This window comes from Protopterus annectens, chromosome 2.part1, assembly GCF_019279795.1.
Source record: "Protopterus annectens isolate FY-2018-M chromosome 2.part1, PAN1.0, whole genome shotgun sequence".
NCBI lineage: Eukaryota > Metazoa > Chordata > Ceratodontiformes > Protopteridae > Protopterus > Protopterus annectens.
Genome location: NC_056729.1, coordinates 1,149,115,536 through 1,149,143,532, shown reverse-complemented (window position 1 = coordinate 1,149,143,532; position 27,997 = coordinate 1,149,115,536). Strand labels below are relative to the sequence as shown.

The window sequence follows — 27,997 nt, the reverse complement described above, 5'->3', positions numbered from 1 at the left end:
CATATATATATATATATATATATATATATATATATATATATGGATCACCTTCAGTTGACCGACACGATTCGCCGACACGCGGAAGAGGAAGCGAGCGGACCGACAACGCAGTTGACCGACACGCTGGAATCCCGACAGCTGGAAGACCGACAAGGGAATGTGTAAGCGACTTGGTAAGTATGCGATAGTGAGGGATTTAGGATTAGGAGTGGACAGGTAAGTGTGCAATAGTGAGGGATGTAGGGTTAGGGTGTGTGAAAGGTGAGTGTGCGGTAGTGTCGGAGTTAGGGTTTGGGTAATGTAAGTGTGTGTTAGTGACGGGTTTATGTTTTAGGGTGGGTTAAGTGAGTTAGGGTTAGGGTGCAGGTAGGGTGAGTGTGTGGTAGTGTCGGACCTTGGGGTTAGGGGTGGGTAAGTGAGTTAGGGTTAGGGTGCAGGTAGGGTAAGTGTGCGGTAGTGTCGGACCTTGGAGTTAGGGGTGGGTAAGTGAGTTAGGGTTAGGGTGCAGGTAGGGTAAGTGTGCGGTAGTGTCGGACCTTAGGGTTAGGGTTTGGGTTAGGGCTAGTGGATATGTCATGTAGTGTGCTGTGTTGTTTACGTGTAGTGTGTCGGTGTAATGGTGTTCGGTGTTTTGCGTTGTCTGTATTTTTTGTTGGTCTTTTGGTGTCGGTGATTTGTGTTTCGGCGGTTTGGCGTTTCGGTAAATCGAAGGTGATCCATATATATATATATATATATATATATATATATATATATATATATATATATATATATATATATATATATATATATATATATATATATATATATATATATATGACATATGGAATGGATTTATTTGCATAGCTGCACCTTGTTCACTAATGTTATTCATGTAATAGTGTTGTGTGTAGACAGCTCATACTAGTGTCTAAATTATTTCTATAAGTTTGTGCTGTTACTGGTGGATAGAATCACATTGGAGAACCATGACAGATTGCTGTTCGCTATATTTTTATCTGTGGCTGCATAACTGTCTGGTTTTTGTTTTCTAATGTTCTTCCAATTGGCTCAGTATCTGCTATACTAAGTAGTGGTTCAGGACATTGCATGTGGTAGCTATTTGCTCAGTGTGTTTTTTATAATCTTTATAATACATATTTACCATCTCAAAAGTGCTTACTCCTCTCTGTACTCTTCTTTTCTAGACCTAACACCACTCTTAAGTATTCAACTGCGGTACCACCTTTAACATTCCTAAAAGAAAAGTGCAGTCCGGGTCTGAACTGTCTGCAAACAGCTACAGTTAACTTTGAGTATGTGTCTAACTGTTTGAGCCAATCTTCATTTTCCCCTGGAGAGCACTGTGCTTTGGCTGTAAGCAGCCCCCCACCACCACCACACACACATCTTCCACTTTCTCTTATTCCCTTCTGTTAGCAAATAGTATCCATAACTGATCAATACTGTGTGTTTGTTTATTTAAACTATACCACAGTAGCCTACTGATACAAGGTTATCCTGGTTTTCCACCTGAGAAATTAAGACAAGACTTACAGTTTCAGAGCAGTCCTTGGTCAATTGTGATTGTTCTTAACACATACTTGTCTTGCTTTGTGATTGTTTCCAGCCCCTCATACAGGAACCTAACCAGGTCTCTACCGCTGCTCCCGCCCTGCCCCTATTCCCTCCGCCCCAGTGGTCCCACCTTTATTGCACTCAAACCTCTCCCATCTTTCCAATAGCCAACCACAGCGCTAACCCAACACTACCTCCTCCATATTCCCTCTATCACACCTCCTCAACTGACATGTACAAGCATACCTTTCCTTTGCTCACTGCATGCACTCTCCTTGCATATCTTACATCCTACCAAAGCTCCATCATTCCCCCACTCAACCACTACCACTGTACTACTACTCACACCACCACCCATGTCTCACCCATACTCAGCTCCCCTCCCACCAGCTCAAGAACCATCCCTATGCACCCCCCACATATTCTACCAACTATATTACTCAAACGTAAAGCATCCCTACAACTTAACATAGTAACCCTCCCACCATACCTATTACCCACAGAGAACAATCATAAAATTTCCCTTATAAACAAACACATTCAAAAACTGAGAAAACTAATAATCTCATGCATATCAAAACTAGCCCTAAGTGGAGACATCCACCCCAACCCTGGCCCTACCATCTCCAACCCCAATCCTCATAATCAGACTAGAAATCACAACTTCTCCCATATTACAGCCAATAGAAAACCAAGTGACTTCCTTCTACTAAGCCTAAATATTAGAAGTATATCCAACAAAGTCCATGAACTCCATGCCACCATAGACTTATACTCCCCAGATATAGTCGTCCTGACAGAAACCTGGCTAAAACCTCACATTACCAGTGAGCAAATACTCCCTACAGGGTACGGCATACTAAGAGTAGACCGGCTAAATAAAAAAGGAGGTGGTGTAGCTATAATATTTAAACAACATCTAAACATCCAGATCTTAAAATCATCAGCTCCACAAATAGGCAGTGAAGAAATAATATATACCAACCTCAAAATTAACCGAAACAAAACCATCAACATAATTGGATGCTACTTCCCACCTGGCCAAAACATCCCTCCACTAGAAAACCTCCTCAGCTGGTCTACCCACCATCTCCCCCAAGAAACTATCATCTTAGGTGATTTCAATATTGACTGGCAATCCTGTTCTGGCAACAATCCAACCCATCATGTACACCTTCATGGCTTCACCCAACTAGTCCAGTCACCAACAAGGATAAATAAAAACTCCAGCAAGCACTCTACCCTGGATTGGATACTAGTCAGTAAGAACCCCCAGTCATATATAACAGGCTGCTTATCAGATAGCCTCAGTGATCACTCCCCAACATTCCTACTCAAAAATACCTGTACCAAGCTAAACCTGTCATCTATTGTCAAATCGTAAAAATAAACTTTAACCCACTCACATTCATCTCATCCCTCAAAGAATGTAACTGGCATGCTCTAAAGTACCTCAGTCTAGATGGCGAGTTGAATCTTTTAATACTACCTTTCTGAACATCCTTAATTACCATGCCCCCATAAGATTTTCCAGAACCAAAGCACAACCCTCCCCATGGCTACAGAAAACCACTAAGTCAGAAATGAAAAACAGGGATAAAGCCTGGGAGCACTGGCGCAAAACCAAAACCCCGCAGCTAGACAGAAATTCCTAGAACTACGCAATAGAGTCAAAAGCTAATAAAACGGGACAAATTCCAGTACTACCAGTCTGCCCTAGACTCCTCACAACACAGCGCCAAACAATTCTAGTCCTCCATAAACTCCATCCTCCACCCAGTAAAAGTCAGTGCCCCTCCTCCTAACATCCCTCACTCCTCAGAAAATATTGCTACCTCATTCAACACACACTTCACCCAAACCATACTATTACTAGCTAAACAACACAACCCCCCTTCCCCTCCAACCCACACCTTCAACTAGTAATCTCCCACTGCCTTCTCTTTTTCTCCTGTATCTACCTCCAACATAAAAAACTCTTAACTAAACTTAAACCCACCAAATTAGCAGCAGAAAACCTCCCAAGTGAATACCTACAAATCACAGCCGATGCTCTGGCCTACCCAGTATCCATCTTGATTAACTGATCTCTGTCAGAAAGTTACGTTCCTACATTGTGGAAAGTCTCACATATAATTCCCCTCCACAAAGGCGGACCCTCTGCAGAACTAACCAATTACTGCCCCATAGCTATTCTCTCTCCACTCTCCAAAATACTAGAGAGATGCATACACTCTCAGGTCTCACACTACCTCCTTACTAACAACCTCCTTTCCAGTACTCAGCATGGTTTCCGACCAAACCATAGCACCACCACTGCCTTACTCTCCTTTACAAACACTATCCTTCAGCATAAAAACAATGGCTATCTCTCCTCTGCTACTTTCCTAGACCTATCTAAAGCATTTGACATGGTCCCACACAAACAACTTATCTCTGTCCTCAATAACCTTTCCTTCTCACAATCAGTCACCAACTGGTTTCAGAGTTACCTGTCTGACCGCCAACAATCCGTTGTATGGCAGAATGACATATCTCCCCAACTACCTGTCTCCATAGGGGTTCCCCAAGGATCCATCCTTGGACCCCTACTTTTCTCTCTTTACACCAATAATCTAGCCTCTGCCACCAAACATGGCACACTCATCCAATATGCAGATGACTCTACCATCATCTGCTCAGCCCAGTCCCTACCCAAACTGCAAAAAGTCACACAGGAAGCCTTTTCCTCTGTTGAAACATGGTTATCCGATGCCCAATTAATACTCAACCCAAACAAAACTAAACTACTCATCTTCCAACCCACCAAACATACTCAAAACAACTCTCACTTTAACATCACAGCAAAAGACAACACCACTATATACCCAACTGAACACACCAAATTGCTAGGAATGGAAATAGACAATAAACTAAAATTTGACATTCACATATCCATGACCATAAAAAAAGTCCACAAAATCTAGGAGCATTATACAGAAATAAACAATTTCTCACCAAAGCAGCAAAGATTTCAATAGCAAATTCCCACCTTATCTCCACCCTACTTTATGCCTCTCCAGTATATACCAACCTAAGGCAATGTGATCTAAACAAGCTAGAGACCTGCTACAACAAAATGCAAAATTCACCACAGGGGCATCCTACCGTAGTCACCACTGTCTCTCACTTGCTGAACTGGGCTGGCTTGAACTCCCTCACCTCCTTCAGTGGTATCAACTCTCACTCACCCACAAACTAGTAAACCATCCACTAAATGTCCCATCCCTCCAGAATCTACTCCAATCCTATCGCACCACCAGACCACTAAGATCCAGCAACAAAAATCACTTGCAGATCACTAAAGCCAATAACTCTGCTGGTGAAGCACTATTCTCTTGCAACATAGCCAAATTATGGAACTCACTCCCACCCACAATTACCTCCGTACCATCATGCACCAACATCAAAACTTTATTAAAAGCGCACCTAAAAACATGCTGGCTATGCCCTTGCAACTCCCACTCTAATATCATCCACCCCATCCAACTACTACCTTTCTTTCACCTCCACTAACTACCTTGATGATAGCAAGCTCAGATGCTCATAAGCCTAGTACTTATTATACAGCAGGAACTTCTCATTGTTACATTTGTTAATGCCTGTTATGTACTTCACAGATAAAGATTTTAGTTGTCTACTGATGTACTATGTTCTTCATCTGTAAATATGTTGTAAGTAATTTCTATGTTAAATTGTTAATCACTATGTAATCCAATGTAACTACTCTCTGTTTATTTTACTGTGGAGCTTTTCTCCCCGGGCCTCCGCTGAAAATGGACCCACGTCCAGTCGGACACTCCCGGTCAACAAATTTAAATAAATAAATAAATAAATAAATAAAATAATATATAAATATATATATATATATATATATATATATATATATATATATATATATATATATATATACATACACACACACACACACACACACATATATATTTATATATATATATATATATATATATATATATATATATATATATGGGTCTACTTCTTTTGACCTAACTTTCATTTGCCTGACACTCATTTTCCTGACCCCACTTGACTGAAATTTCATTTGCCTGACACTTCATTTGCCTGACACTTCATTTGACTGACAAGTATTATTAGCTAGAAAATGGAATATGCCCCCTTCCCCACTGCAGTGCGACCCTGGAGTTAGAATATATAGTTAGGGGGGGTGGGGGGTGAAGCCCCCCACTTCATTTCAGATGATATTGTTAACTTTTGATGTAATATTGCTTAGTAACAGAAAAGTAAGTGGGGGGCTGTTCCCCCCACCCCCCCCAACTATATATTCTAACTCCAGGGTCACACTGCAGTGGGGAAGGGGGCATATTCCATTTTCTTGCTAATAATACTTGTCAGGCAAATGAAGTGTCAGGCAAATGAAATTTCAGTCATATGGTCTCAGGCAAATGAGTGTCAGGCAAATGAAAGTTAGGTCAAAAGAAGTATATATATATATATATATATATATATATATATATATATATACATATATATATATATATATATATATATATATATATATATATACATATATACACAATATATACACAAGAAGTCACTACATCAGCAAGTAAAGTATGAGAATTCTTATGTTCATTTGGTCTCATAAGGGATAGTTAGAATGGGGATAGTCTATATATAAAGTAAAAATAGAAATTTAACCATTTATTTGTATGTTTAGGGAAAATATCTAGTTACACATATACTAAGAGAAGGGAGAAGATGCAAGAAAGACTGGTTATACTACATTCATTTCTTATTTAAAGGTTAGCTTTTCATGACAATTTGTACACAAATTTTATTTGTCAAGAATTATATCTAGTAAGTAACCCCAATATTTTTCGTAATAGCGTTTGTTTTTTGTTTTTGAATAAATTAATTTGTGAGATGAGATATATTTGATAGCAAGATTGTTAAAATTTTCCCATGTAATTGGTGACATGACATTCCAATTCTTTGTAATAAAGAATTTAATAAGGGCACACATCGTAATAAAGACATGTTTTAATATTTTTGGGAGTTGATTGATATTAATGTACAATATAGCTGTCTCCCAAGTAAGGGTTGATTTTTCATATCCCATCTTCTCTAATCTTACTCTCAAGGAACACCATAAGTTGTGTATCTTAGTACAGTTCCACATGACATGTAAAATATCAGCTGTTTGATCCGGACAATGGGGACATATAGGCAAAAAGTTAGGATTTAATTTATTTAATTTAGATAAGGTATAATATAGATTGTTATTTACCATAATTTGTGTATATAACAACTTCTTGAAAGGAATGAATTTGATTGTATTTTCAATGGCTAGTTTCTTACTTTCTTCAGTCAGTGATGGATTTTTCGTTTGCCAGTAGTTTGAAAATAATAAAGAATTCTGATGTTTTGCACTCATTAAAGTTTTATAAGTCCTAGAAATTGTCTTCCCTTTAATCGCAAGATTTTCAAGTATTAATTTAACTAAATCTATGTTCTGTAAGTCAGTGTGTATTTGTAAAAATTTAGCATTTATAAGATGATGAAGTTTGTTAAGGATAATACTATATTTCATAGGAAGTTTGAGTTCAAGTCTCATTTGCCCCGTGTTAGAGTCTTTCCATTGGTATATATTTCATATTGTGTAGTCTTTTATCAGGGGGTAGTTTGTTAGATTTACTGGTTTATTATTTATTAGTAAATTAGGATTTAGGTGTAACAGTTGTATAAGGGCAAAAGTGTCAGCTAATTGCAATGATTTAAATAGTTTCTGTGTTGTAAGAATCATGTTTTTAATTAGTGGGTGGAAATTCTTCGTGTATATGCTAGCCTGGTTTAAATTCAAGAATGGTAAGGATTTGATATTACAGCCAAGGGATTTCAACTGTTCATACCAGATTTTGATCCACTGGGGTGTCCAAGTATTTATATACGAGTCATAGTTATTTGTATTAGTCTGTATACAGTAATTATACTATAATAAAGTTAAAATCAGGTAACCCCAATCCCCCCTTATCTTTGGCGAGTACAAGTTTTGCATATTTAATTCTGGTAGATTTGGGATACCATAAGAATCTTGTTATAGCTTTTTCCACGGCAAGGAAGAAGTTTTGGGGAATATTTGAAAAGGTAGCATTTAATTGAAAGAGTATTCTTGGTAGAAAATTCATCTTGACAGCACTAGCTTTTGACAGTAGAGACATATTAATGTTCTTCCATCTATCCATATTGTTTTGAATACTAGTCCATGTAGTTAGTAGGTTATTGTTTATAATATCTTTAAAGTCTGAAGTAAATATTATTCCTCGATATTTTGTCTGGTAGTTTATTTTGATCTCACTCATAGGAAAGTACAATTCTTTATGCCCTATAGGATTGAGGGGAAATATGTGTGACTTGTTTAAATTTAAATTATAATTTGAAACTACCGAGAACTGATTAATAACTTTAAGTATTTTTGGGAGGTCAGTAGTGGGGAGTTGGAAGTATATATTTAAGTCATCAGCAAAGGCCGAGTATATAAGATTTGTATTGTGGATTCTGGGAATATAATGAAAGTTTTTTTGTGAAATAAACAGAAGGAGGGGTTCTAGATAAAGATTAAATAGGTATGGCAAAAGAGAACATCCTTGTCTTGTACCATTGGATAAGAGTATAGGGTTAGTTATACGTTTATTTACCTGTATAGTGGTAGAAGCTTTCTGATAGAGAACCTGGATCATTTTAATGAATTCTTGAGGAAAACCATATAAAGGCAGTATATTAAAGAGAAAGTGTAAGTTTACTCTATCAAAAGCTTTAGTTGCATCTACTGTAAGGGCATATCTGGGGCATTTATCCCTATTAAGTAGTCTTACAATGGTATCTAAAAGGAGGGTGTTGTCACTTGTTTGCCTGTTTGTCATAAAGCCCATTTGTTGTTGGGAAATAATACAGGGGAGTATATTCTTAAGTCTATTTGCTATAACATGGGCTAATATCTTAAGATCAGTGTTTATGATGGCTATTGGTCTATAATTTGCTGGATATGTTGGGTCAGAATGTGGTTTATGAATCAACACTGTCTTGGAGTTATTTAAGTATTTGTCTGTTACACTATATTGTATTATATAGTTGAAAACTTTTAATAACACTTTGGAGATAGGTTCCATGAATAGCTTATAAAAATCCAATGTGTATCCATCAGGCCCAGGGGATTTACCTAATTTTAGTTTGTTTATTGCAGCTTTTATCTCTTTTAAATATAACGGTGATTTTAAGAGTTTCCATTGATCTTCTGTAATTTGTGGAAAGTTTATATTATGTATAAAATCGTCAAATCTGTTTGTAGATGATGATAAAGGTATATTGTATAATTTCTTATAAAGATCTTCAAAATCGTCCACTATATCTTGATCTTTATATTTCACCTGTCCTTCATATTTTATTTTTTTGATCCTAGGAGGTCCACTTTTTATGTTAATTAGTCTAGCTAGGAATTTTGATGGTGTTTGAGCCCATTCTGAATATTGATATATTGACCTAAATTCTAAGAAGGAGATATTTTCTAAATAGTGTTTGTGTAATTGTTTTTGCCAATCAATTATTTTTTCCTCAAGTTCTTTAGAATATTTTTCCTGAAGTTCTAGTTCAGCAGTGTTTATTTGACACTATAGTTCATTCTTAGGATTGTTATACTTTTTTTGAGCCATGCAGATTTTTGAATAATAATACCCCTGATGACTGCCTTGGTAGCTGCCCATTGTATGTCATATGGAATTCGATCGGATATAAAATCATTTTGAAGTTGGGCTAGCACATTCTGAATTTCTTGTATAGTTTCTTGGTTTTGTATAATTTTAGGATTTAATGTCCAGGTATTGAAATAGGAAATATTCTGTTTACGAGCTTGAAAGTTTATTAAAAGTCTTATTTTGGAATGATCTGAAAGAGTTCTAGGTGATACAGCATAATTTAATTTGTTAGAAAGGAAAGCAACGGAAATTAGAAAAGCATTTATCCTGGACCAAGTTTTATGAGTGGCTGAAAAGAAAGTGAATCTTGATATTGTTTTATCATATTGAAATTTAACATAAGGGTCAACTAGTTCAAATATATTATGTAATTCTTCAAGTGCTGTAGTGGTAGATTGTGACTGTCTGTTTTTATTATGCGATCTATCCTTATCTAGATTTAATAAAGCATTCCAGTCCCCACCTACAATAAACAGATGATTTAGGTATTTGGCTAATATATTAAAGATTTCATAAATGAAGAGCTGTTGATTTGAGCAGGGGCTATATATATTAAGAAAGAGTAATGGTTTGTTTAAAGTATGATATTCAGTAGTAAATAGTGCCCATCTTCCCTTTGAGTCAGCTTCATAGGAAGTAATCTCTCCTTGGAATGATTTATTTACTATAATGGCCACTCCCCTGGACAAAGAACTATAATTTGCAGCAACTATTGTTTTAACCCACTTTCTTTTCCTTTCCCTAACCCAAAGTTGGTCATCTAAGTGAGTTTCTTGCAAGAAAGTTATATCAGCCTGAGTTTGGTATGTGAGGTGCATGATTACATTTCTTTTCTTTTTATCTACCATCCCTTTAACATTCCAAGAGTCTATGGTTATAATTTTTTATTAATATTGTTGAAGTTTCTCATTAGTTGATACACAAAAATACAGTTATAAACTTTTTCTGTTAGTGTATTTATCTTAAGAATAAATGTTGTGACTTCTATACTCCTAAACTCTAAATAGGTGCCTAACCACCCATCCTTCTGTATTTGTAAATGTGCATGAGTTAAGGAACTAAAAGAAACTATTATTTTTAACAACAAGGAGTAGATATATATCAGAAGGATGTCAATAATACCCATACTGTTCCAAATGCAAACAGTCATCAACTAACAGACTGTGCCCATCCCGCTCCTTTTATTATTTATATACTGCATATGCATTTTCAGACTTCTTAAAATATTATATTAATTGTACCCTTAGATATTATAGAGAGAGAAAAGGAAAAGTATATTTTATAAAAAGTTTTGTAGTAACAGCAACATATTATAATTCTTAACATTTCAAGAGGTATTAAAGAGTTAACAAAACAATATTTTCAAAAACCAAGTACAATGTATGTATATTTAAAGAAGACATTTTAAAAATTCAACAACATTTGCATTATTCTTGTTAATAGCAACTAACTGTGGTTCTTTAAAATGTATTGGAAACCATACAAGCAACCATTGTGAACTCATATTATTAAACAGTGCCATCTACTGGACAAACAGGGGGGAAAAAGTTTTTGTACCTTGCTCATAGACACCTTTAAAGGTAACTCAATGGTTATGCCAGTAGACTAATGATTATACATTTTAAACATTTAAAGAAGGCAGCACTTTAAAATACAACAACATTTGCCTTATTCTTGCTAACAGCAACTAACTGTGGTTCTTTAAATGTATTGGAATCTTCATTTAACACTGCAGTCAAAAGCCATATAAACACATCATTGTGAACTCATATGTTAATAATTAACCAGTGCCATCTACTTGAACAGAGAGAAAAGAAAAAAAATGTTTTTATACCTTGCTAATAGACACATTTAAAAGTAACTCAATGGTTATGTCAGCAGAATAATAATTATACATTTTAAACATTTAAAGAAGGCAGCACTTTAAAATACAACAACATTTGCCTTATTCTTGTTAACAGCAACTAACTGTGGTTCTTTAAATGTATTGGAATCTTCATTTAACACTGCAGTCAAAAGCCATATAAACACATCATTGTGAACTCATATGTTAATAATTAACCAGTGCCATCAACTGAACAAACAGAGAGGAAGAAAAAAAAAAAGAGAGAAATGTTTTTGTACCTTGCTCATAGACATACTTAAAAGCAACTCAATGATTATGCCAGTAGAATAATGAGTATACATTTTAACTGAAACTACTTATGTCTAATATTTACACTACTTAAACTATTATATCAAAGGTTATATCCCATTTTAAATGTAATTTAACACTTCTTTTTTGTAAGCTGTAAATGCACTTTAAAGTCATTTCTCTATGCAGACAGTGTTAGGTAGCGTTGTAACTTTTAAATGTAAAGGCAGTTACTAAAAGATAGTACCTTAAGTATTACTGTGTAGCAAATAGGTTTTCTTTACAGGCAAGTAAGCAGAGTTATTTAGAACACATTCCACATCCATTTGTTTAAAATTTCCCATAACAGTGGTATATTCTTCTGTCTTGTAGTTCTTTGAAGCTGTAGCACTTGTTTAGCCTTCCAAAGGTTGTTTTTGGATAAAAAAGATATGAAAAGAGTTGTTTCGGGCAGGATTTACTTTGAAGAGATGCAGAAAGGTGGATTTTGCCTGGTCAGGTGTTTCCAAGGATATTTTTTTCTTCTTTGTAATAAAATGTTAAAGTTGCAGGATATCTCATTTGGAAACAAATCTTATTTTCAATGAGGTAATTGCAGTATTTGCTGAGTTTCTGTCGATTTTGTTTAATTTGTAAAGGAAGATCTTGAGTAATCATAATTTTATGCGCTCTCCATGTAACATTCTTTTTAATCTTATAAGCTGACATTATCTGTTGAACATGTGCTGAATTAAGCAGTCTGATATAGATTTGTCTAGGAAGATCACTTGTTTGTGTATGCTTTATAGCTCTGTGAGCTCTTTCGATCACTATCTCATCCAGGAGATTTTTATTAGCCAGAAGAGAGCTTTGTATTTCTTTTATTATTGGAATAAGTTGTGAATTATCAAAGCTCTCTGGAATACCTCTTATGATAAAATTACTTCTCCGGCTTCTAGCTTCCAAGTCTAACATTTTTTTCTGTAATTCTTTAATTATGGTGTCACTGATTTGTGCTTTTTGTTGCAGTTCATTTATTTTTAGCTCATTGTCCATAATTTTAGCTTCATTTTGTTCAAGCCTAAGCACAATTTGGTCCAGAGTAGAACCAAATGTAGTTAGCTTATGAGAGAAACCCTGCACTTCTGTTTGTAAAGGTTGTAAAGCAGTTTTCAGATTCTCCAGTGTTAAAGGTTGTTCTTGTTTTAATCTTTGAGACATTTTATCAGCTTCTTGTTGTTGCTTGTTAATTTTTTGCCTTTTAGAAGTGATTTCTTTCTCAGGGGTAGTAATTGCAGACAGTTTATCTGATCTGGCTGATTCTCCATTAATCTTGTATAGTTAGATTCCTAGTAGTAGTGCAGAATTTTAAATGATAAGTCTTGTTATGAAAGTTGTTTTTCTTGTTACTTTCCTCTTATTAGGCCTGTTAGTCTTGAAGAATCCACACGGTTCAGGGCTCTGTTTCCAACAAGTAATTATTTTTCCTTCAGAATAAGAGAATCTTTGAAAAATAAAGATGAAACAAGTAAGTACTCATATTTCTGCTTTAATCCATTGATGTTTGGTATACTTTTCCTAAGCGATGCGCTGGTTTGAAGTCAGATTATAGTATAGGAATGCAGGAGCTGCACTGTCAGTGTGCTTACAGGCTGTCTACCATTTTGGAATCCATAATAAAGGTATCCTGATGTGCTTATGGGCTAAAATGAAAACAATATAACAGAAAATTAAATAAGATGCAACGTGGTTGTAGACTACTTACGTTTTAGATCCTTTTGTGTAGGTTCAGCATAACATAAACTGAAGATGAAGAGGAATGCCAGTAGTGCAAAGAGAAAGTTCTTCATTTTCTCACTTTTTTGGTCCAAAGGTGGACCTGGTTATTCTACAAAAAAAAAAAAAAAAACAGATGCATATTTAATAGATGATAATGACTAATTTTAGAGTGCAAGCTCTGCTTCTGCATTTATAAAAGTATTGCAAATGATTGATATCAAAATGGCATGAATAATAGGAAATTCAACAATCCTGCAGTCAGAAAACTCAAATCAGAAATTAAACAATTATACACAGCAGATTATGAGTTATTGTGTGATAGTACTCTGAAGGTGGATTAATGGATAAAAATAAGCTAAGTGGTTTGACCCTCCAAAAGTTTTCCTATATGCTAAGCCAGAACTATAGAGTACTTTCAAGATGTCATACAATAGTCTCATTACAGATGCAACTGTAACTTTGGATTTAGAATATAACAGTAGAAGGTGTGGTGCCATGGACCCCACATGCAGGTAGCCAGAGTCTTTGTCCCAAACACACACACACACACACACACACACCGTTTTCAGACATCCTGGTCTTGAAGCTGTATAAGCATTTCCTTGTTAAATGCACACATGGCTTGTTATATAAAGGTGTATCATTATGTCTCATGGTGCACTGTGGAACATGAGGCAAAACCTAATGGTACATGTGTCTGAAGTGTGATAATATTTCATAATAAAGTACAGCCAAGAAGGAATTATTCTCTGCCTCATGAGAGAATATGCCAGGGAAAGTATTATGTCAATGTTATGTGATAGAGCATGCCCAGTTGGATTAGTATTACAAACATAAATTGCAATGACAGAATAAACAAAAATGTTAGAAACATTTTATTCCCTATTATGGCAATATTAAGGCATATAATTATAATTACGGGCCAACTGGCTTCTCAGAATCTTGTTGCGCAGTATGTATTAAAATGTATATATTTGCATTTTACCCGCAGGTGCAGCTAAGATGGCTGAGTACTAGTAATAGAGCTTCATAATGCAAGTTAAATATTTCCTAATTTTTTAGGTTAACAGTAATTTTATGTTAATATTACATTTTTATCAGATTCACTTCTGTTGAGCATCACACTAGTTCAGATGATGGGGACACTCTTTTTGCCCAACAGCTTTCCCTGTCTCTGCCCCTAGAAACCTTGATCATTTTGGTTAACTTACTCTGTACCCCTACCTCAGACAATACGTTTCAGGACTGGGTCACATTTCCTTTGAAATAACTGTTTACTTGAAATGACCCTTCTTAAGGTAAGAAACATATCCTTCTTTGACATCACCTCTGTTTGCTTTATCTAGATGATGCAGTGTTTCTAGATGATATTCTCCATTTCCCACCTCCCTTCTAATGTACACTTATTAGTATTTCTAAGTCATTACTTATACTCCAGGTCCTAGTGTATTTCTCATGCTTTGGTGACATATTACATGCGTCTGACATGAATAGTCTTTATGGTCTCCAGGACATTGTAGCATTAGTGCTACCTTATATGATGGAAGGATGACCGCTTTGGACTTCATGTCTTGACCTTTGCAGATCTATAGGTTACAGTCTTTTAGAAATGCCTTTTCATGCTAGTTTAGCTTAGGAGTGATTATTAACTACATATCATTTTCTTCATCTATCCAGCCTAAGTTCACATCACCAGAATGATATGTTTTCCACACCTAATTCACTATGCAAAACCCTGCACTTCTTCACATTAAATCCCAGTTGCAAACCGACTCTCCACAATGCTGATCTATGGAGACCATCCTTGACCCATGACTCCTATTAACCTTCTGAGCACCATGTTGTCTGATCCTGCTCTTCAAATCTGGTGTAACATCTGATCACACTGAAACAAAGTTATAACTTGTTTGGGGACAGGACATGTTAATAGTACCAGGGCTAACAGGACAGATACACAAATTACTTGCCCTGGGATTACATAAATTATTCCATCTAGTAATTTCGCATTAATGTTAATAATATTGTTGAAAATGATACACCATCAATAAGAAAAAAAGAAGGCACTGAAGAAACGCAGCAACTGTAGCATTATGTGAACTCTCAAAGTCTGATAACATTCAGACAATTCAGAACAGGCAAGTTACCTTTTATTAAGTGATTATTTGTCAAAATTCAGTGCACCTCCAAACCCCAAGAACACTGCAGTCTATGCTGAATTGCTCTCAGAAACTCTATACAGCCATGTCAGTGGCTGCATAGAGGCTGCTGTATCTACCAAGTAAGCCCAGGACTAGCCCCAGAAATGAACTGCACTGGTGGCATCCCAAATTAAACAGACTATACAACAAAAGAAAAAAAATTATGGCAAACATCAGGAAGGGTAATTTGCATATAGATAAAAACTCTCTAATTAAACTAAACAGGCAACTAGGAGGGCTAATTAGGTCAAGCAAACCCAACTTCAAAGTTAAGATAGCCTTCCATGTGAAAGATAACCATAAGGTCTTCTACAGCTATGTCACAAATCTCAAGGGCAGCACACAGCAGTGTGCTGAATTGGTGGTTAATGGTGCCACATTCACAGAGCCTAGCAATATAGTGAACCTGACAGTGGGCAAATTCAGTGCCAAATTTATCCCTCTCTGACCACCAACCATCCCCCCAAAATACCTTCAAACATAACCACTCCAACTACAACTAGAGAGCATGTACTGGCTACATTCACTAAAGCCAAGAACGCAGCCTCAATGATCACTAACAACATCTCAGGATGTCTCCTGGACAGTACAAACTATGACTTAAAGTCCCCTGGAGTCATTATTTAACTATAGTCTTAAACAAGCTTTGCTCCATGTGAATGGAGCACTGTAGTGGTCATCCTCCTTCATAAGGGAGGCCCTTCAACAGATCCCGGAAACTAAGGACCCATTAGTCTGAATAGTCTTATTTGCAAAGCCATGGAAAGAATTATCATGGAAATTAACAGCAACAAGGCATAGGAGTCCTCCAGACACTGGATCCATCCCAGTTTGGCTTTGCCAAAGGAAGGTCATGCTTACTGAATCTGATAGACTTCTTTGAAAAGGTCACTAAGGCAACAGATGAGGGGAAAATGGTGCATACTGCTACCTACATCTGCCAAAAGCATTTGATATAATGCCCCACTCGGGCATTGTCAACAAAGTTACAGAACTATGTATAACCCCCTTTATAACACACTGGATAGCTAGGTTGCTCACTGATACAACCCAGGAGGTTAGAATTGACGAGGCCACCTCTACAAAGAGGTTTTTCACCAGAGGAGTCCCCAGGGCTCTGTGCTAGGCCCACTCCTCTTGGACATCTACTTCTGAGATGCCAAAGCCAATGTTAAAGGCTTCTGACTAACCAAGTTCACAAATGATTGCAGAGTAGAAGCAGACACTGAACCCCCCCCCCCCCTCCAAGATGTGAACACACTTCAGGAAGGTCTAACACAAATACTTGGTGCCAAAGCCATGGCTTAAAATTCAATAACAAGAAATGCATTATACTACCTTTTGGGAATCTGCCACCCCAGCACTTCAGAAAGGTCCAACACAAATACTTGGTGCCAAAGCCATGGCTTAAAATTCAATAACAAGAGATGCATTATACTACCTTTTGGGAATCTGCCACCCCAGCAAACTATGTAATAAATAAAACAACCCTAAAAGTTGATTCATTAGTCAGGGATCTGAGAAGTCATGTAGATAACAACCTAGCCTTCAAGTAACACATGGCAGTAAGAAAATCCTTTTATGTTGCTCAACCTATAAACAAGGTCATGGCATCTAGGTCCAGAGAGGTCATCATACAGGGAGTTTTGGCTGACATCAAAGAGTGAAACAATACTGATTTCATGAACTTTAATCGTACTTTGACTTAGGAATGGGGTCTATTCCCATCATAGTATTAGAAACCCAAGAGATTTGGAGAAATTAAAAAAGGGAGTAAACACAATGTCCTACACTGGTCAACTTAAAGCTCTGTCTCACAGGACCATAGGAGGTTACTAGGCTAATGGTCCTGTGGCCCTTAAAAGCCTAGCCAAGAATCCCCCCCCCCCCCAAAAAAAAAAAAAACTCAGCACCTGTTGCCCCTGTCAGTGAGGGACACAGGTGGAACCTCTAGGACAAATTTGTGGTTTCCCACCCACTCTTCAAGGTTGTGCTTGAAGAGGGTCAATGAGGTGCTCTGTTTGATGTGTATGGGAAGTCTATTCCAGAGACAGTACAGCTTCTGGGTGACAAACCTGTCTCTCCAACAGGTTTTGTTGATGTTGCATATTAGACTCAGGTCTTTTGAGCAGGTAAGGTATGAGGAGTTAGACTTATGGATATGAGCATGTCTAGTAGGGCAGAGTCCAAGATTGCATTGTAGGCAAGACACAGGATCACCCCTGAGCAATCAGTATGATACCATGTACAGTGACAGTGATATGAGCCTGTCCACATAGGACAGGTTTTGGAGGCCATGGATTTTCTTTGTGAGGTATTTCAGTGTCCTTTCCATTTGGTGCAGATGTCTGGAGAGGTACATACCAAAAAGGGCATTATACTCAATTACTAGTCTAATGACAGAGGAGTATAGAGAGATAATAGCCTCCTTTTTTTGGATGCAAACCCTTTATTCATGAAATAAACCAAGTAAAAGGCTTTTCTGACCACTGCCGCTACATGATGATCAAATGTGAGGTTGTTATCAACATGAGTGCCCAGGTCTCTCACCACAGGTTGTGTGCTTAGGGGGTTGCCATTGATGCGGTAATCAGTAGGGGTCATGTTTCTGATGAATGGTATGATGATACATTTTTTTCTGCATTTAGCTTGAGGCGATAACTTTGGCACCAGTCATTAGTTGCTGTGAGACCCTCTTGCAGTATGTTAACATCATTTGGGGAGTCAATGACAGTACCCAATTTACAGTCATCGGCAAACCTAGCTAGCCACGGGCCTTTTGTCTTTGCCTGGACCTCTGAGAAGTAGATGCCAAACAGTAGGGGTCCCAGAACAGATCCGTGGGGAAATCCACTAGCAACAGCGATGCTATCGGAGGTGTAGGTGCCTATTTTGACTTTTGGGGTCCTGTCAGTGAGCCAGTTGGCCACCCCCCGATGAGATAGGGATTTATGCCAAGTTGTGTTAGCTTTTCAATGATGTCTGAGTGGGGGATTGTGTCAAAGGCCTTGGCCAAGTCAAGGTAAGCTGTATGCACTGACTTTCCATCATCCACGACCTTGGTGACAGTCTTATAGAAGTCAACCAGGTTCAACAGGGAAGATCTGCTCTTGACGAATCCAAACTGGGTGGGGTCAAGTGCTTGGACATTGCCTATGTCCTTGTTTATGAGATCCATAATAATACGCTCCATGGCTTTACAGATCAGACTTGTCAAGCTAATGAGGCAATAGTTTCCAGGGCCAGTAGTGGCACCACCTTGGTGCAAGGAAATGACAATGGTGGTTCTCCACTCTGCTGGAATGAAGCCTGTATATAGGCTGTGGTTGAATAGGGTGTTCAATGACGAAGCCAGTTCTTGCTGGAGATGGTGTAGAATACAGACTGGGATACTATCAGGTCCCATGGAAGCTGTGTTCTTTGCCTTGGATAGGGCCTTTAACACTTGATCTAGTGTGATGTGAGGTGCAGGCCAAGTATCGGGGATGTTAAATGGGCCATTGTGGGGGCAGGGGGGTGAAGTTTGTGCTGAACCTATCTGCTAGCAGGTTAGTTAAGTCAACATGATAAGTGTAAGTGATACTGTTAAGTACTAATTCAGAACAAACCTGGGTTTTGCCATGGAGGTTCCTGACACAACTGAAGAAGACTTTGTGATTTCCCTTTGTTTTGGAGGCTAGTTTCAATTCATAATTGGCTTTGGAGGTTTTCACTAGTGATCTAATTTGCTTGTTGAGGCTAAGGAGGGAGTTTTTCTGATTTGGAATTTGTTCCTTTTTATCCTTGGAGAGGGGTCTGCAACCTTCACTATCAAAAGAGCCATTTTTGCCCTTCTCCTACCAAATAAAATTCATCTGGAGCCACAAAACATATTTGACCTGTAAAATGAAGATAACACAGTGTATTAAGTTTTATATATAGTTATTATTCTGCATATAAAAGAATTGAGTGTATAACAGCAATATTTAAAATCCATCCCTATTTTTGTTCCTTTGTTGACATTTTTATTGGGATCGCTTGATCACTCTCAGTGTGTGTGTGTGTGTGTGTGTGTGTGTGTGTGTGTGTGTGTGTGTGTGTGTGTGTGTGTTATACCTTTCATCTTATTAGAGCAAGAAATCTGGACAAAGCCATAAATAATTGGGAGACAAAGTCCCAAAAATAGGGACACTTTTTACAAACTTAGAAAGTTGATAGAACAGGTTTTGCATTAGCATGAATTTTCTGAATGGTATGAAGTCTGAAGCTCAAGTGTCTGTCTATATTTTCTGACTTCAGCCCAAAATCATTTGCCAGAAAACCACAATTTTATGAGAAACAGACCAAAAAATATGAGGCAAAAATCAGGACATTCTGCGAAAATCTGTACATTTGACAGGTAACTTTGTGTGTGTGTGTGTGTGTGTGTGTGTGTGTGTGTGTGTGTGTGTGTGTGTGTGTGTGTGTGTGTGTGTGTGTGTGTGTGTGTGTGTGTGTGTGTGTGTGTGTGTGTGTGTGTGTGTGTATGTGTGTGTGTGTGTGTGTGTAAAATGTATGTTAACAGAAATAGTGTTATTCAATAAAGTTTCTAAGTTTATACAAGCAATATTTAAAATGTGTCACTATTTTTCTTCCTTTGTTCTCCCTTTATTTGCGGCTCTGTCCAGATTTCTTGTGGTAAGAGTTTCAGAGGTATAGTGGAGAGGTACAGAAACCTTTCAGGAGATGCTGATGCTGCCAAGGAATTGCTTGATCATGCTCAGTGTGTGTAGAATGCATAGTAAAAGAAACCATGTAATTCTGGCAAGTTTCTAAATTTATAAGAGTAATATTTAAAATCCATCATTCGATCGCTCTCAGTGTGTGTGTGTGTGTGTGTGTGTGTGTGTGTGTGTGTGTGTGTGTGTGTGTGTGTGTGTGTGTGTTGTACGGCAGAGTGGCCATTATTTTTCAAAGCTACAGGGAGTCACTACAGAGGGGTGGAAGAACCGCATGCGGCTCCAGAGCCACAGGTTGCAGACCCCTGCCTTGGATAACAGTTTATTCCTTTTGTTGTAAAGGCTGTTGATAGAGGATGTCCAAACAGGTTTGTGTTTCCTTGAGGAGCAGGTTTTAGTTCTATTGGGTATAGCTGAGTCCCTGCAGCTGTACAGGTGCTTGTATACTGCATTGGTGTACTGTTCAGCATAGATGTCTGCATCCTCTGAGGGGTGCGGTGGTGTGAAGCTACAGATACCCTCCCTTAGGAGGCTGTAGTCAGCTTTTGAGAAGCTTTTTAGCTTTATTATGTCTGGGGGTGGGGGGGTGGCCGGGTGAGATAGAAACATCGAATGAGACAGTCTGATGATCTGATCTCACCAGCAAAGAATATACTATGGGAGTGGTGTAGCAGTTGCCCATGTTGGTGAGAATCAAGTCCAGAATGTTATCTCCCCTTGTGGGGGATGAGATGAGTTGGTCTAGTGCATTAGAACTGATTAAGTCAAGGAACTGTTGAGTGAGTGCATTAGTGCAGGAATAGTTCACCCAGTCTATGGGGGGTAGGGTAGTTTAAGTCACTAAGGATCATGGTGTTAGGGGGTACCTTGTTGGAGTCAAGTAGATCCAGGTAAGAGGAGTGGGTGTCCTGAGTCATGGAGGGGGGGGGGGCTATAGCTGGCTATAACTTGAATGGGTGCCTTGCCAACTGTCAATTGCACCTGGAGTAGTTCCAGTGCATCATGCTGGAAAACCAGTCTGGAGGTGTGCCTCTCCTTAATGAAGATAGAGACTCCACCACTCTTAATCTTCCTGACCTCATTTTGGAGTCGGAATGTTTGTAATGAGGTATAGCCTGGTAAGGCAGGGGTGCTCTCCACAGCCCTGAAGCCAGTTTGTGTTAATGCACAGACATCGACATGTTCTAGTGCAGGAAGAGCCTCCAGTGAGTGCATTTTCAGGTTGAGGTTCCTAGTATTAAGCAGCATGACCTTCAATTTGCTTTTTGATAGATCTTTTATGTTGGAAGGTTTGTCTTTGGGACATTGCCAAAAAAGGCACAATGGGGGAGGCGAGAGCCTTGGCCAGGATCCAAAAACCCAGTGGTGCAGCTGGAGGCTATCTCTGGCAAAGCATAGAGGCCTGTCGACCATGTCATCCCAGGCAGACAGATACTGGATCCCCTTGCAATGACACCAAAAACTAAGCCATATCATCATCATCATCTTCTTTCGGCTGTTCCCGTTAGGGGTCGCCACAGCGGATCATCTGTTTCCATTTCTTCCTGTCATCTGCATCATGTTCTTTCACACCAACCACCTGCATGTCCTCTCTCACCACATCCATAAACCTTATCTTAGGCCTTCCTCTTTTCCTCTTACCTGGCAGCTCCGTCCTTAGCATCATTTTCCCAATACACCCAGCATCCCTCCTCAGCACATGTCCAAACCAACGCAATCTTGCCTCTCTTGCTTTGTCTCCAAACTGTCCAACCTGAGCTGACACTCTAATATACTGATTTCTAATCCTGTCCATCCTAGTCACACCCAGTGCAAATCTTAACATCTTTAACTCTGCCACATCCAGCTCTGACTCCTGCCTTTTCATCAATGCTACTGTCTCCAACCCATATAACATAGCTGTTCTTACTACCCTCTTGTAGACCTTCCCTTTCACTCTTACTGGTACCCGTCTGTCACAAATCACTCCTGACACTCTTTTCCACCCATTCCACCCTGCCTGTACTCTCTTCTTCACCTCTCTTCCACACTCACCATTACTCTGAACTGTTGATCCCAAGTACTTAAACTCATCCAACTTTACCAACTGTACTCCCTGCATCCTCACCATTCCTCTACCCTCCCTCTCATTTACACACATATATTCTGTTTTAGCCCTGCTGACCTTCATTCCTCTCCTCTCTAAAGCATATCTCCAGCTCTCCAGGGTCTCCTCAACCTGGTCCCTACTCTCACTACATATCACAATGTCGTCTGCAAACATCATAGTCCACAGGGCCCCCTGTCTAATGTCATCTGTCAACCTGTCCATCACCACTGCAAATAAGAAAGAGCTCAGAGCTGATCCCTGATGTAATCATACCTCCACCTTAAACGTATCTGTCACTCCCACCGCAGTCCTCACCAATGTTACACTACCCTTGTACATATCCTGTACTACTCTTACATACTTCTCTGCCACTCCCGACTTCCTCATACAATACCACAACTCCTCTCTAGTCACCCTGTCATATGCTTTCTCTAAGTCCACAAAGACACAATGCAACTCCTTCTGACATTCTCTGTATTTCTCCAATAACACTCTCAGAGCAAATATTGAATCTGTAGTGCTCTTTCCTGGCATGAAACCATACTGCTGATCACTAATCCATATGTTGAAGTCAATTATTTTTTGTTGGTACTGTGGTATCATTCTTGGAGAAAGTAGGATGCTGCTTAGGGCTAGGGTCATACCTGCCTGGAACACATATTCTGAGAGCTTAGTCATGTCTCTCTTCATATAGTCCAGGGAGGTACATCTCAAGTCATTCACACCAACATGGACAATGACAGTCATACTTGTACTTGTGGAGAGACTTAAGTGCGTGAGTGATGTGGCAGATTCTGGCACTAGACAGACAACTGACTGCGATCTTCTCCTTGTTGAGCCTGGTGAGGGGGACATTGGTGTGTCTCACAACTGAGTCACCAATGACTAGTATGTCTGGTTTATTGTTATGCCTTGTGGACTGTGATGGTTTATTGTTTTGCCTTATGGACTGTGTTTGGGAGAGACTGGTGTGTTGTCTGCTGTGTGTGATGTATTTGGTGTTGTGTGTGGAATGATTGTGAGTGTGTTTTGGAGGTCTCTGCTTTTCAGGTAAGTTTTGTTGAGGACCTCTACATAAGTATGCGTGTGTGTTGTGCTTGACTATGTGATGTGAGTGGTGTGGTGTTTGTGATGGCAAACTGCTCTTTGTCAGGAGTACTGACTGTGGCGCGAGACAGCATGGATTCCAGGTTACTGATGTAGATGCATTTCTCGCAAGTAGAAGAATTATGTGCTAGGAGAAGAGGGCTGTCAGTAAACACAAGACAGTTGCTACACTGTCTCAGTATGCCCATGTCGACCAGGCTGACAGGAGAAACTGATGCGAATTGTCCTGACAGAGTTCCAAATGCTTGGGTGGACTTATGGACAGAGGGTTTTGATAAGGGTGTGTCCACAAGAATGTAGACCACAAGAACCTTCTTAAATGTAGAGTAACTGGCCTAAACACAAGTGCTAAAAACAAAGCTAAGATGCTTAGAATAAAAGATAAATTTAATCAGGCTACTAACAAGCAGTAATAAATGCAGCAGAATAAAAGCACTTGAATACGTAAGAGCACACAGCAAAAATAAGGTAATAAAGTAGGAAGAAAACAATTACAGTAAAAGCAGCAGAATAAAGTGTCAATTTTAAGTCTACTCTTTTTTTTTACTCTTTTTTTTTACTCTTTACTTTGTATCTTATAATCTCTTATGTGATGATCTTTGCCTGGCATACAAGGCATCCCTGGACCCTGTTCTGATGAACCTTCTGCACATTAGCAAAACAAACAGCATCAGAACTGCTAGAGTAAAACACCTACATTTTGCTTGCAACATAAGTTGGAGAGAGACGGAGAAAGATAGGTATCTCAGAGAATTTCCATTTTCTTGTTCAGGAAATCCATGTGAAGCATAGTTCCTCCCTATCCTTATATAAGCATAACTTGGACCAGTGGATGGCTAATCAGAAATTTAACACTGGCCTGGCACCTATATCTCTGATGGACAGAGGTAGTCAGTAAATTACCTCTTACATAAATCAAATTTGTGGGCTACTTTTGGGTTGCATGGCTAGGCTTATAAGGGCCCTAGTGGTCATTAGCCTAGTATATACCTATAGACCCATGAAATGGCTACTGAGGTCTACAGTATCTTAGTACTTTAGGGTCAGTTTATGAGACTATGGTATGTATATATATATATATATATATATATATATATATATATATATATATATATATATATATATATATATATTTATATTTATACATACATACATACACAAACACACATTAACTGTACTGATAGATTAATGGTTTCTCACTGAAAGGGTAACAAAACATACCAAACAGTACTATATCACTGAGTGGTACATCATATTAAACAGCACAGTATGCAGCTTTTATCAGCCAAGCTTCTAGATCAGTTAGTGCTGATTAAATGTGACACTTACATAAAACATGCACTGGTGTCTTAAAAATAAAACAGAGAAATAAAGACCTCGTAATTCCAGATGAAGATAATACCCTTTTCAACCAAATGGGAAATACTATAGAGTTTGCAAAATGCAAGCATTTGCCAGGACAGCAATTATAGATGTGTTCATTGCAGCACGATTCAGAGAAATTCAACTGTCTGCCTGTAAAACACTGCTTAACATCGCCTTCCTGCTCTGTCCTACCTAATAAGACAGTTGTTCTAGTGGGATTGTAAAATACAGAATTCTGTGCAATATATATAACTCAGTAGTTTGTGTTACTTGCTGTAATAAACCAGAAGGGGTCAACGTCCAAAGCATAAGCTACAAACAGTTAATATATTGTACCAACATGTAAGAAATTCTATCACTGTATTCTATCTGCACTGCTCAAAATTAATTAAGAGCTTCCATAATGCAATCTGTATAAGCTTATGCATTACATCGCAGTCACATTTTCAGAGTTACATGGTAGTCACAGAAAGGTAATATTAATCCCCTGCTATGCAAGAAAAAAGTTTACTCTTTTTTGAGTATTCTATTTTCTTCACCTCACATCAAACAGTGTTTAGCAAAAGTTTGCATAACTTTATAAATATAGAATGATGAATCAGTGAATCTATGCTATTTGCTGGCTGTGTTTAGTAAAAAAAAAATCTTTAGATGCACTTTATTATGCACATAAAACAAAATTTTGCCTGTTACAATAATGAGATGGATTTTATAATGACATATGAGCTATTTTCTCATCCCTGTGAGGGGAAAAAACACACACATCCATCCTCTACTCCAGTACACGATTGTATTAATTTTACTTTTAATAACGCGAGAAAATACTGTATGTACAGCGCACAGGAGGGCCACAAAAGTTGTATTAGCTAATTCCTTCTGTGGTTTAAAAAACATTATCATAAACATGTAAAAACTATCTTCCGAGTTTATTAATATTTCCTAAATGTTAATATTGTTTTATGCTGATTTGTTTAAATTCTCCATAACTTCTATAATATTTGCAGCAAAAGGATGGTATATTTAAAAGCTCCTGCAAAATTCCAGAGGCACTTGATTTTTCTGCAGTACTAATCCTGACATAATGAAGCTGCAAGAAATAAATATACACGTTTCTGTGTGTGGGTGTGTTTGTATTTCTGTCATTTGTCTACAGAGTGATACAGTTATAATTCACAAAGAACATAAAACTGAAAATAAAAGTAGTTGCACACTTAAATATATAACAGCACCATAAATTGCATTGAATAAGCATTGCATTGCATGAACATTGAAGAAGCACTGATTTCACAGTAATTGTTGTCTGTGAGGACTGTCTAGCTGCGAAATGCTTCCTAAACATCACACTATTAAAAAAACATAAAGCAAACATGTTGCCTTACCTTGGAATTTTCTAGCTCTTGTTGTTCAACAGACACAAAGATGTCTGCAGCTGTTGGGGTATTTATACCATCTGTTGTTGCAGACAGTGTGATTCACATGATGAGAATGCACTTACTTTCAAGCTTTGGATCTTTCTGGAAATTGTGTCAGAGCTTTTCAGGAACGCTTGTAAACTGCACATCTAGCCACAAGATGGCAGTATAATAACAGGTTAAATACTCAGGAATTTGAACTCCAGTGAGACAGCAAACATGAAGGAAACTAAAACAAAACGCAGCAGAATACAACCTAGAAAGTGATGTCTTGCCTGTCTCAGCAGGATGGATGCTATATGGTTTGTTGTATATTGAATGGGTATGTAAACATCCGTTACCTGAAACCTCTTCTACCCTGTCTCACCCAGTCTTACTTACACCATACCCATTTGGGGTCTTCTCAAAGTTCCACATTGAAAGAGTGTCACACATTCAGTGTTAGGAATTTTTTTAAGTGAAATCCATGGTAAATAGAAATTAATCATATTAATTCATTAAATGATCTTCTTTATAAGTAAAACCAGCATATTTTAACCATTCTATGACCTTCCTAGTTGAAGATGTTAGTAAGCCATTAGTATGTGTTCCACATTTTGCCCATTTGTTCCACATTATTTTGGAGATAGAAGGTTGAGAGCTATGACTTACACTCTTACAGTTCATCCACCAATAAATTAAAATTCAGTCCTTCATTAAAATGCACCCTTCTCTGCCCAAACCCATAGAATTCTACCTTTTCCAATACACCGTTTAAACATCATCCTCTTACTAATAGTCTTTCTCTTTAGAGATGTCCACTTGGATTAAGCAATGTTGTATTCACAAGCTTTTTTGTACAAACTGTTTTCTGTTTCTGCATTTGCATTTTATTGCATTCAGGAAGAGCCTGAAATAAGTCCTTGAGGATCACCCAGATGACCCGTTTAACTAACTAACCAACTAAACTCATGGTATGCCAAGGACAAGACAGCAGAGATTCAAGTTAAAGTTATGGATTTATCCAAAGTTACTATACATGAATTTCTTTGCCTAGGTTATTTCCGGATTATAGGGTACAATTCAACAAGGCATAGGAAACTAATAAGCTAGAAGTCACTAAGAGAGATGATACTAAAGCTGATAAATGGAATGGGAGAGCGACAGCTAATATGAATATTTTCTTGGAAGTGGGGGGAAGCTTGTGTGCTAATTTATTTATTTGCTTGTTTTATTTGTTTATTTCTTGGTTATTTATTTGCTTGCTTTTTGTTTTACTAAATCATGAAGTTTAAAAACTCCACAAGAATGATCAGTGCAGTTTTATTTAATTATGTTATATAGGCTTACAAGTGTGCATATTGGTTCATACACATAAAATTCAACAGTTTAATTGCAAAAATAACCTCATCTTAATAACAAAATTAAATAAATTATTGGTTCTAAGTACATTGATAAGGCACAGTGAAATAAGTAATGGTTGAAGAAATTTGTCCTTAATTAGGGGTTGGGGGTTTCGATTTCTACACCTATTTAAGCATAACTAGAAGAGAGACAATGCATTTGGTAAATCTCAGTAGTCTGCTTCAGAGATAGGGGATGTTATTAGTGAAAGCCCTATTCCTGACTCATCTGCCATGTGGAAGGAGGTGTGCGTAGGAGTGAAGTCTTGCAAAATCTCTGGCTTCCTGTACGGACATATCACATTGAAGATAATAAACACTAGGAGGAGAAACAGCTTCCAGCAGTGAGTACACAAGACAAAGCTAATTTATGACTATTTTTGCTGAAATGACATCTAGGCTAGTTACCCAAGCATGCTACAGTGATGCATTTCTGTAGGTGACCCAAGTAAGAATCAGATAATTCGTTTGTAAGCTGTTGAGATCCTGTTCCTGTTCAGATAAGGTGAGTCAGTCTAGTTGTCAGTCC

The 27,997-nt window shown here is 38.0% G+C and overlaps 1 protein-coding gene across 2 annotated transcripts in view; it reads right to left on the bottom strand.

Moving 5' to 3' along the window:
- CLU (clusterin) overlaps window positions 1–26,202 on the bottom strand; it is a 229,419-nt gene extending 203,217 nt beyond the window's left edge. For both annotated transcript variants that reach the window (XM_044062683.1, XR_006363635.1), the window contains exons 1-2: window positions 26,054–26,202; window positions 13,205–13,327 (exon numbers count right to left, since the gene is read on the bottom strand). In XM_044062683.1, the coding sequence (XP_043918618.1) occupies window positions 13,205–13,289 (85 nt within the window). In that variant the 5' untranslated portion in view covers window positions 13,290–13,327; window positions 26,054–26,202. The remainder of the gene's footprint in view (window positions 1–13,204; window positions 13,328–26,053) is intronic.
- Between the last annotated feature and the right edge of the window lie 1,795 nt (window positions 26,203–27,997).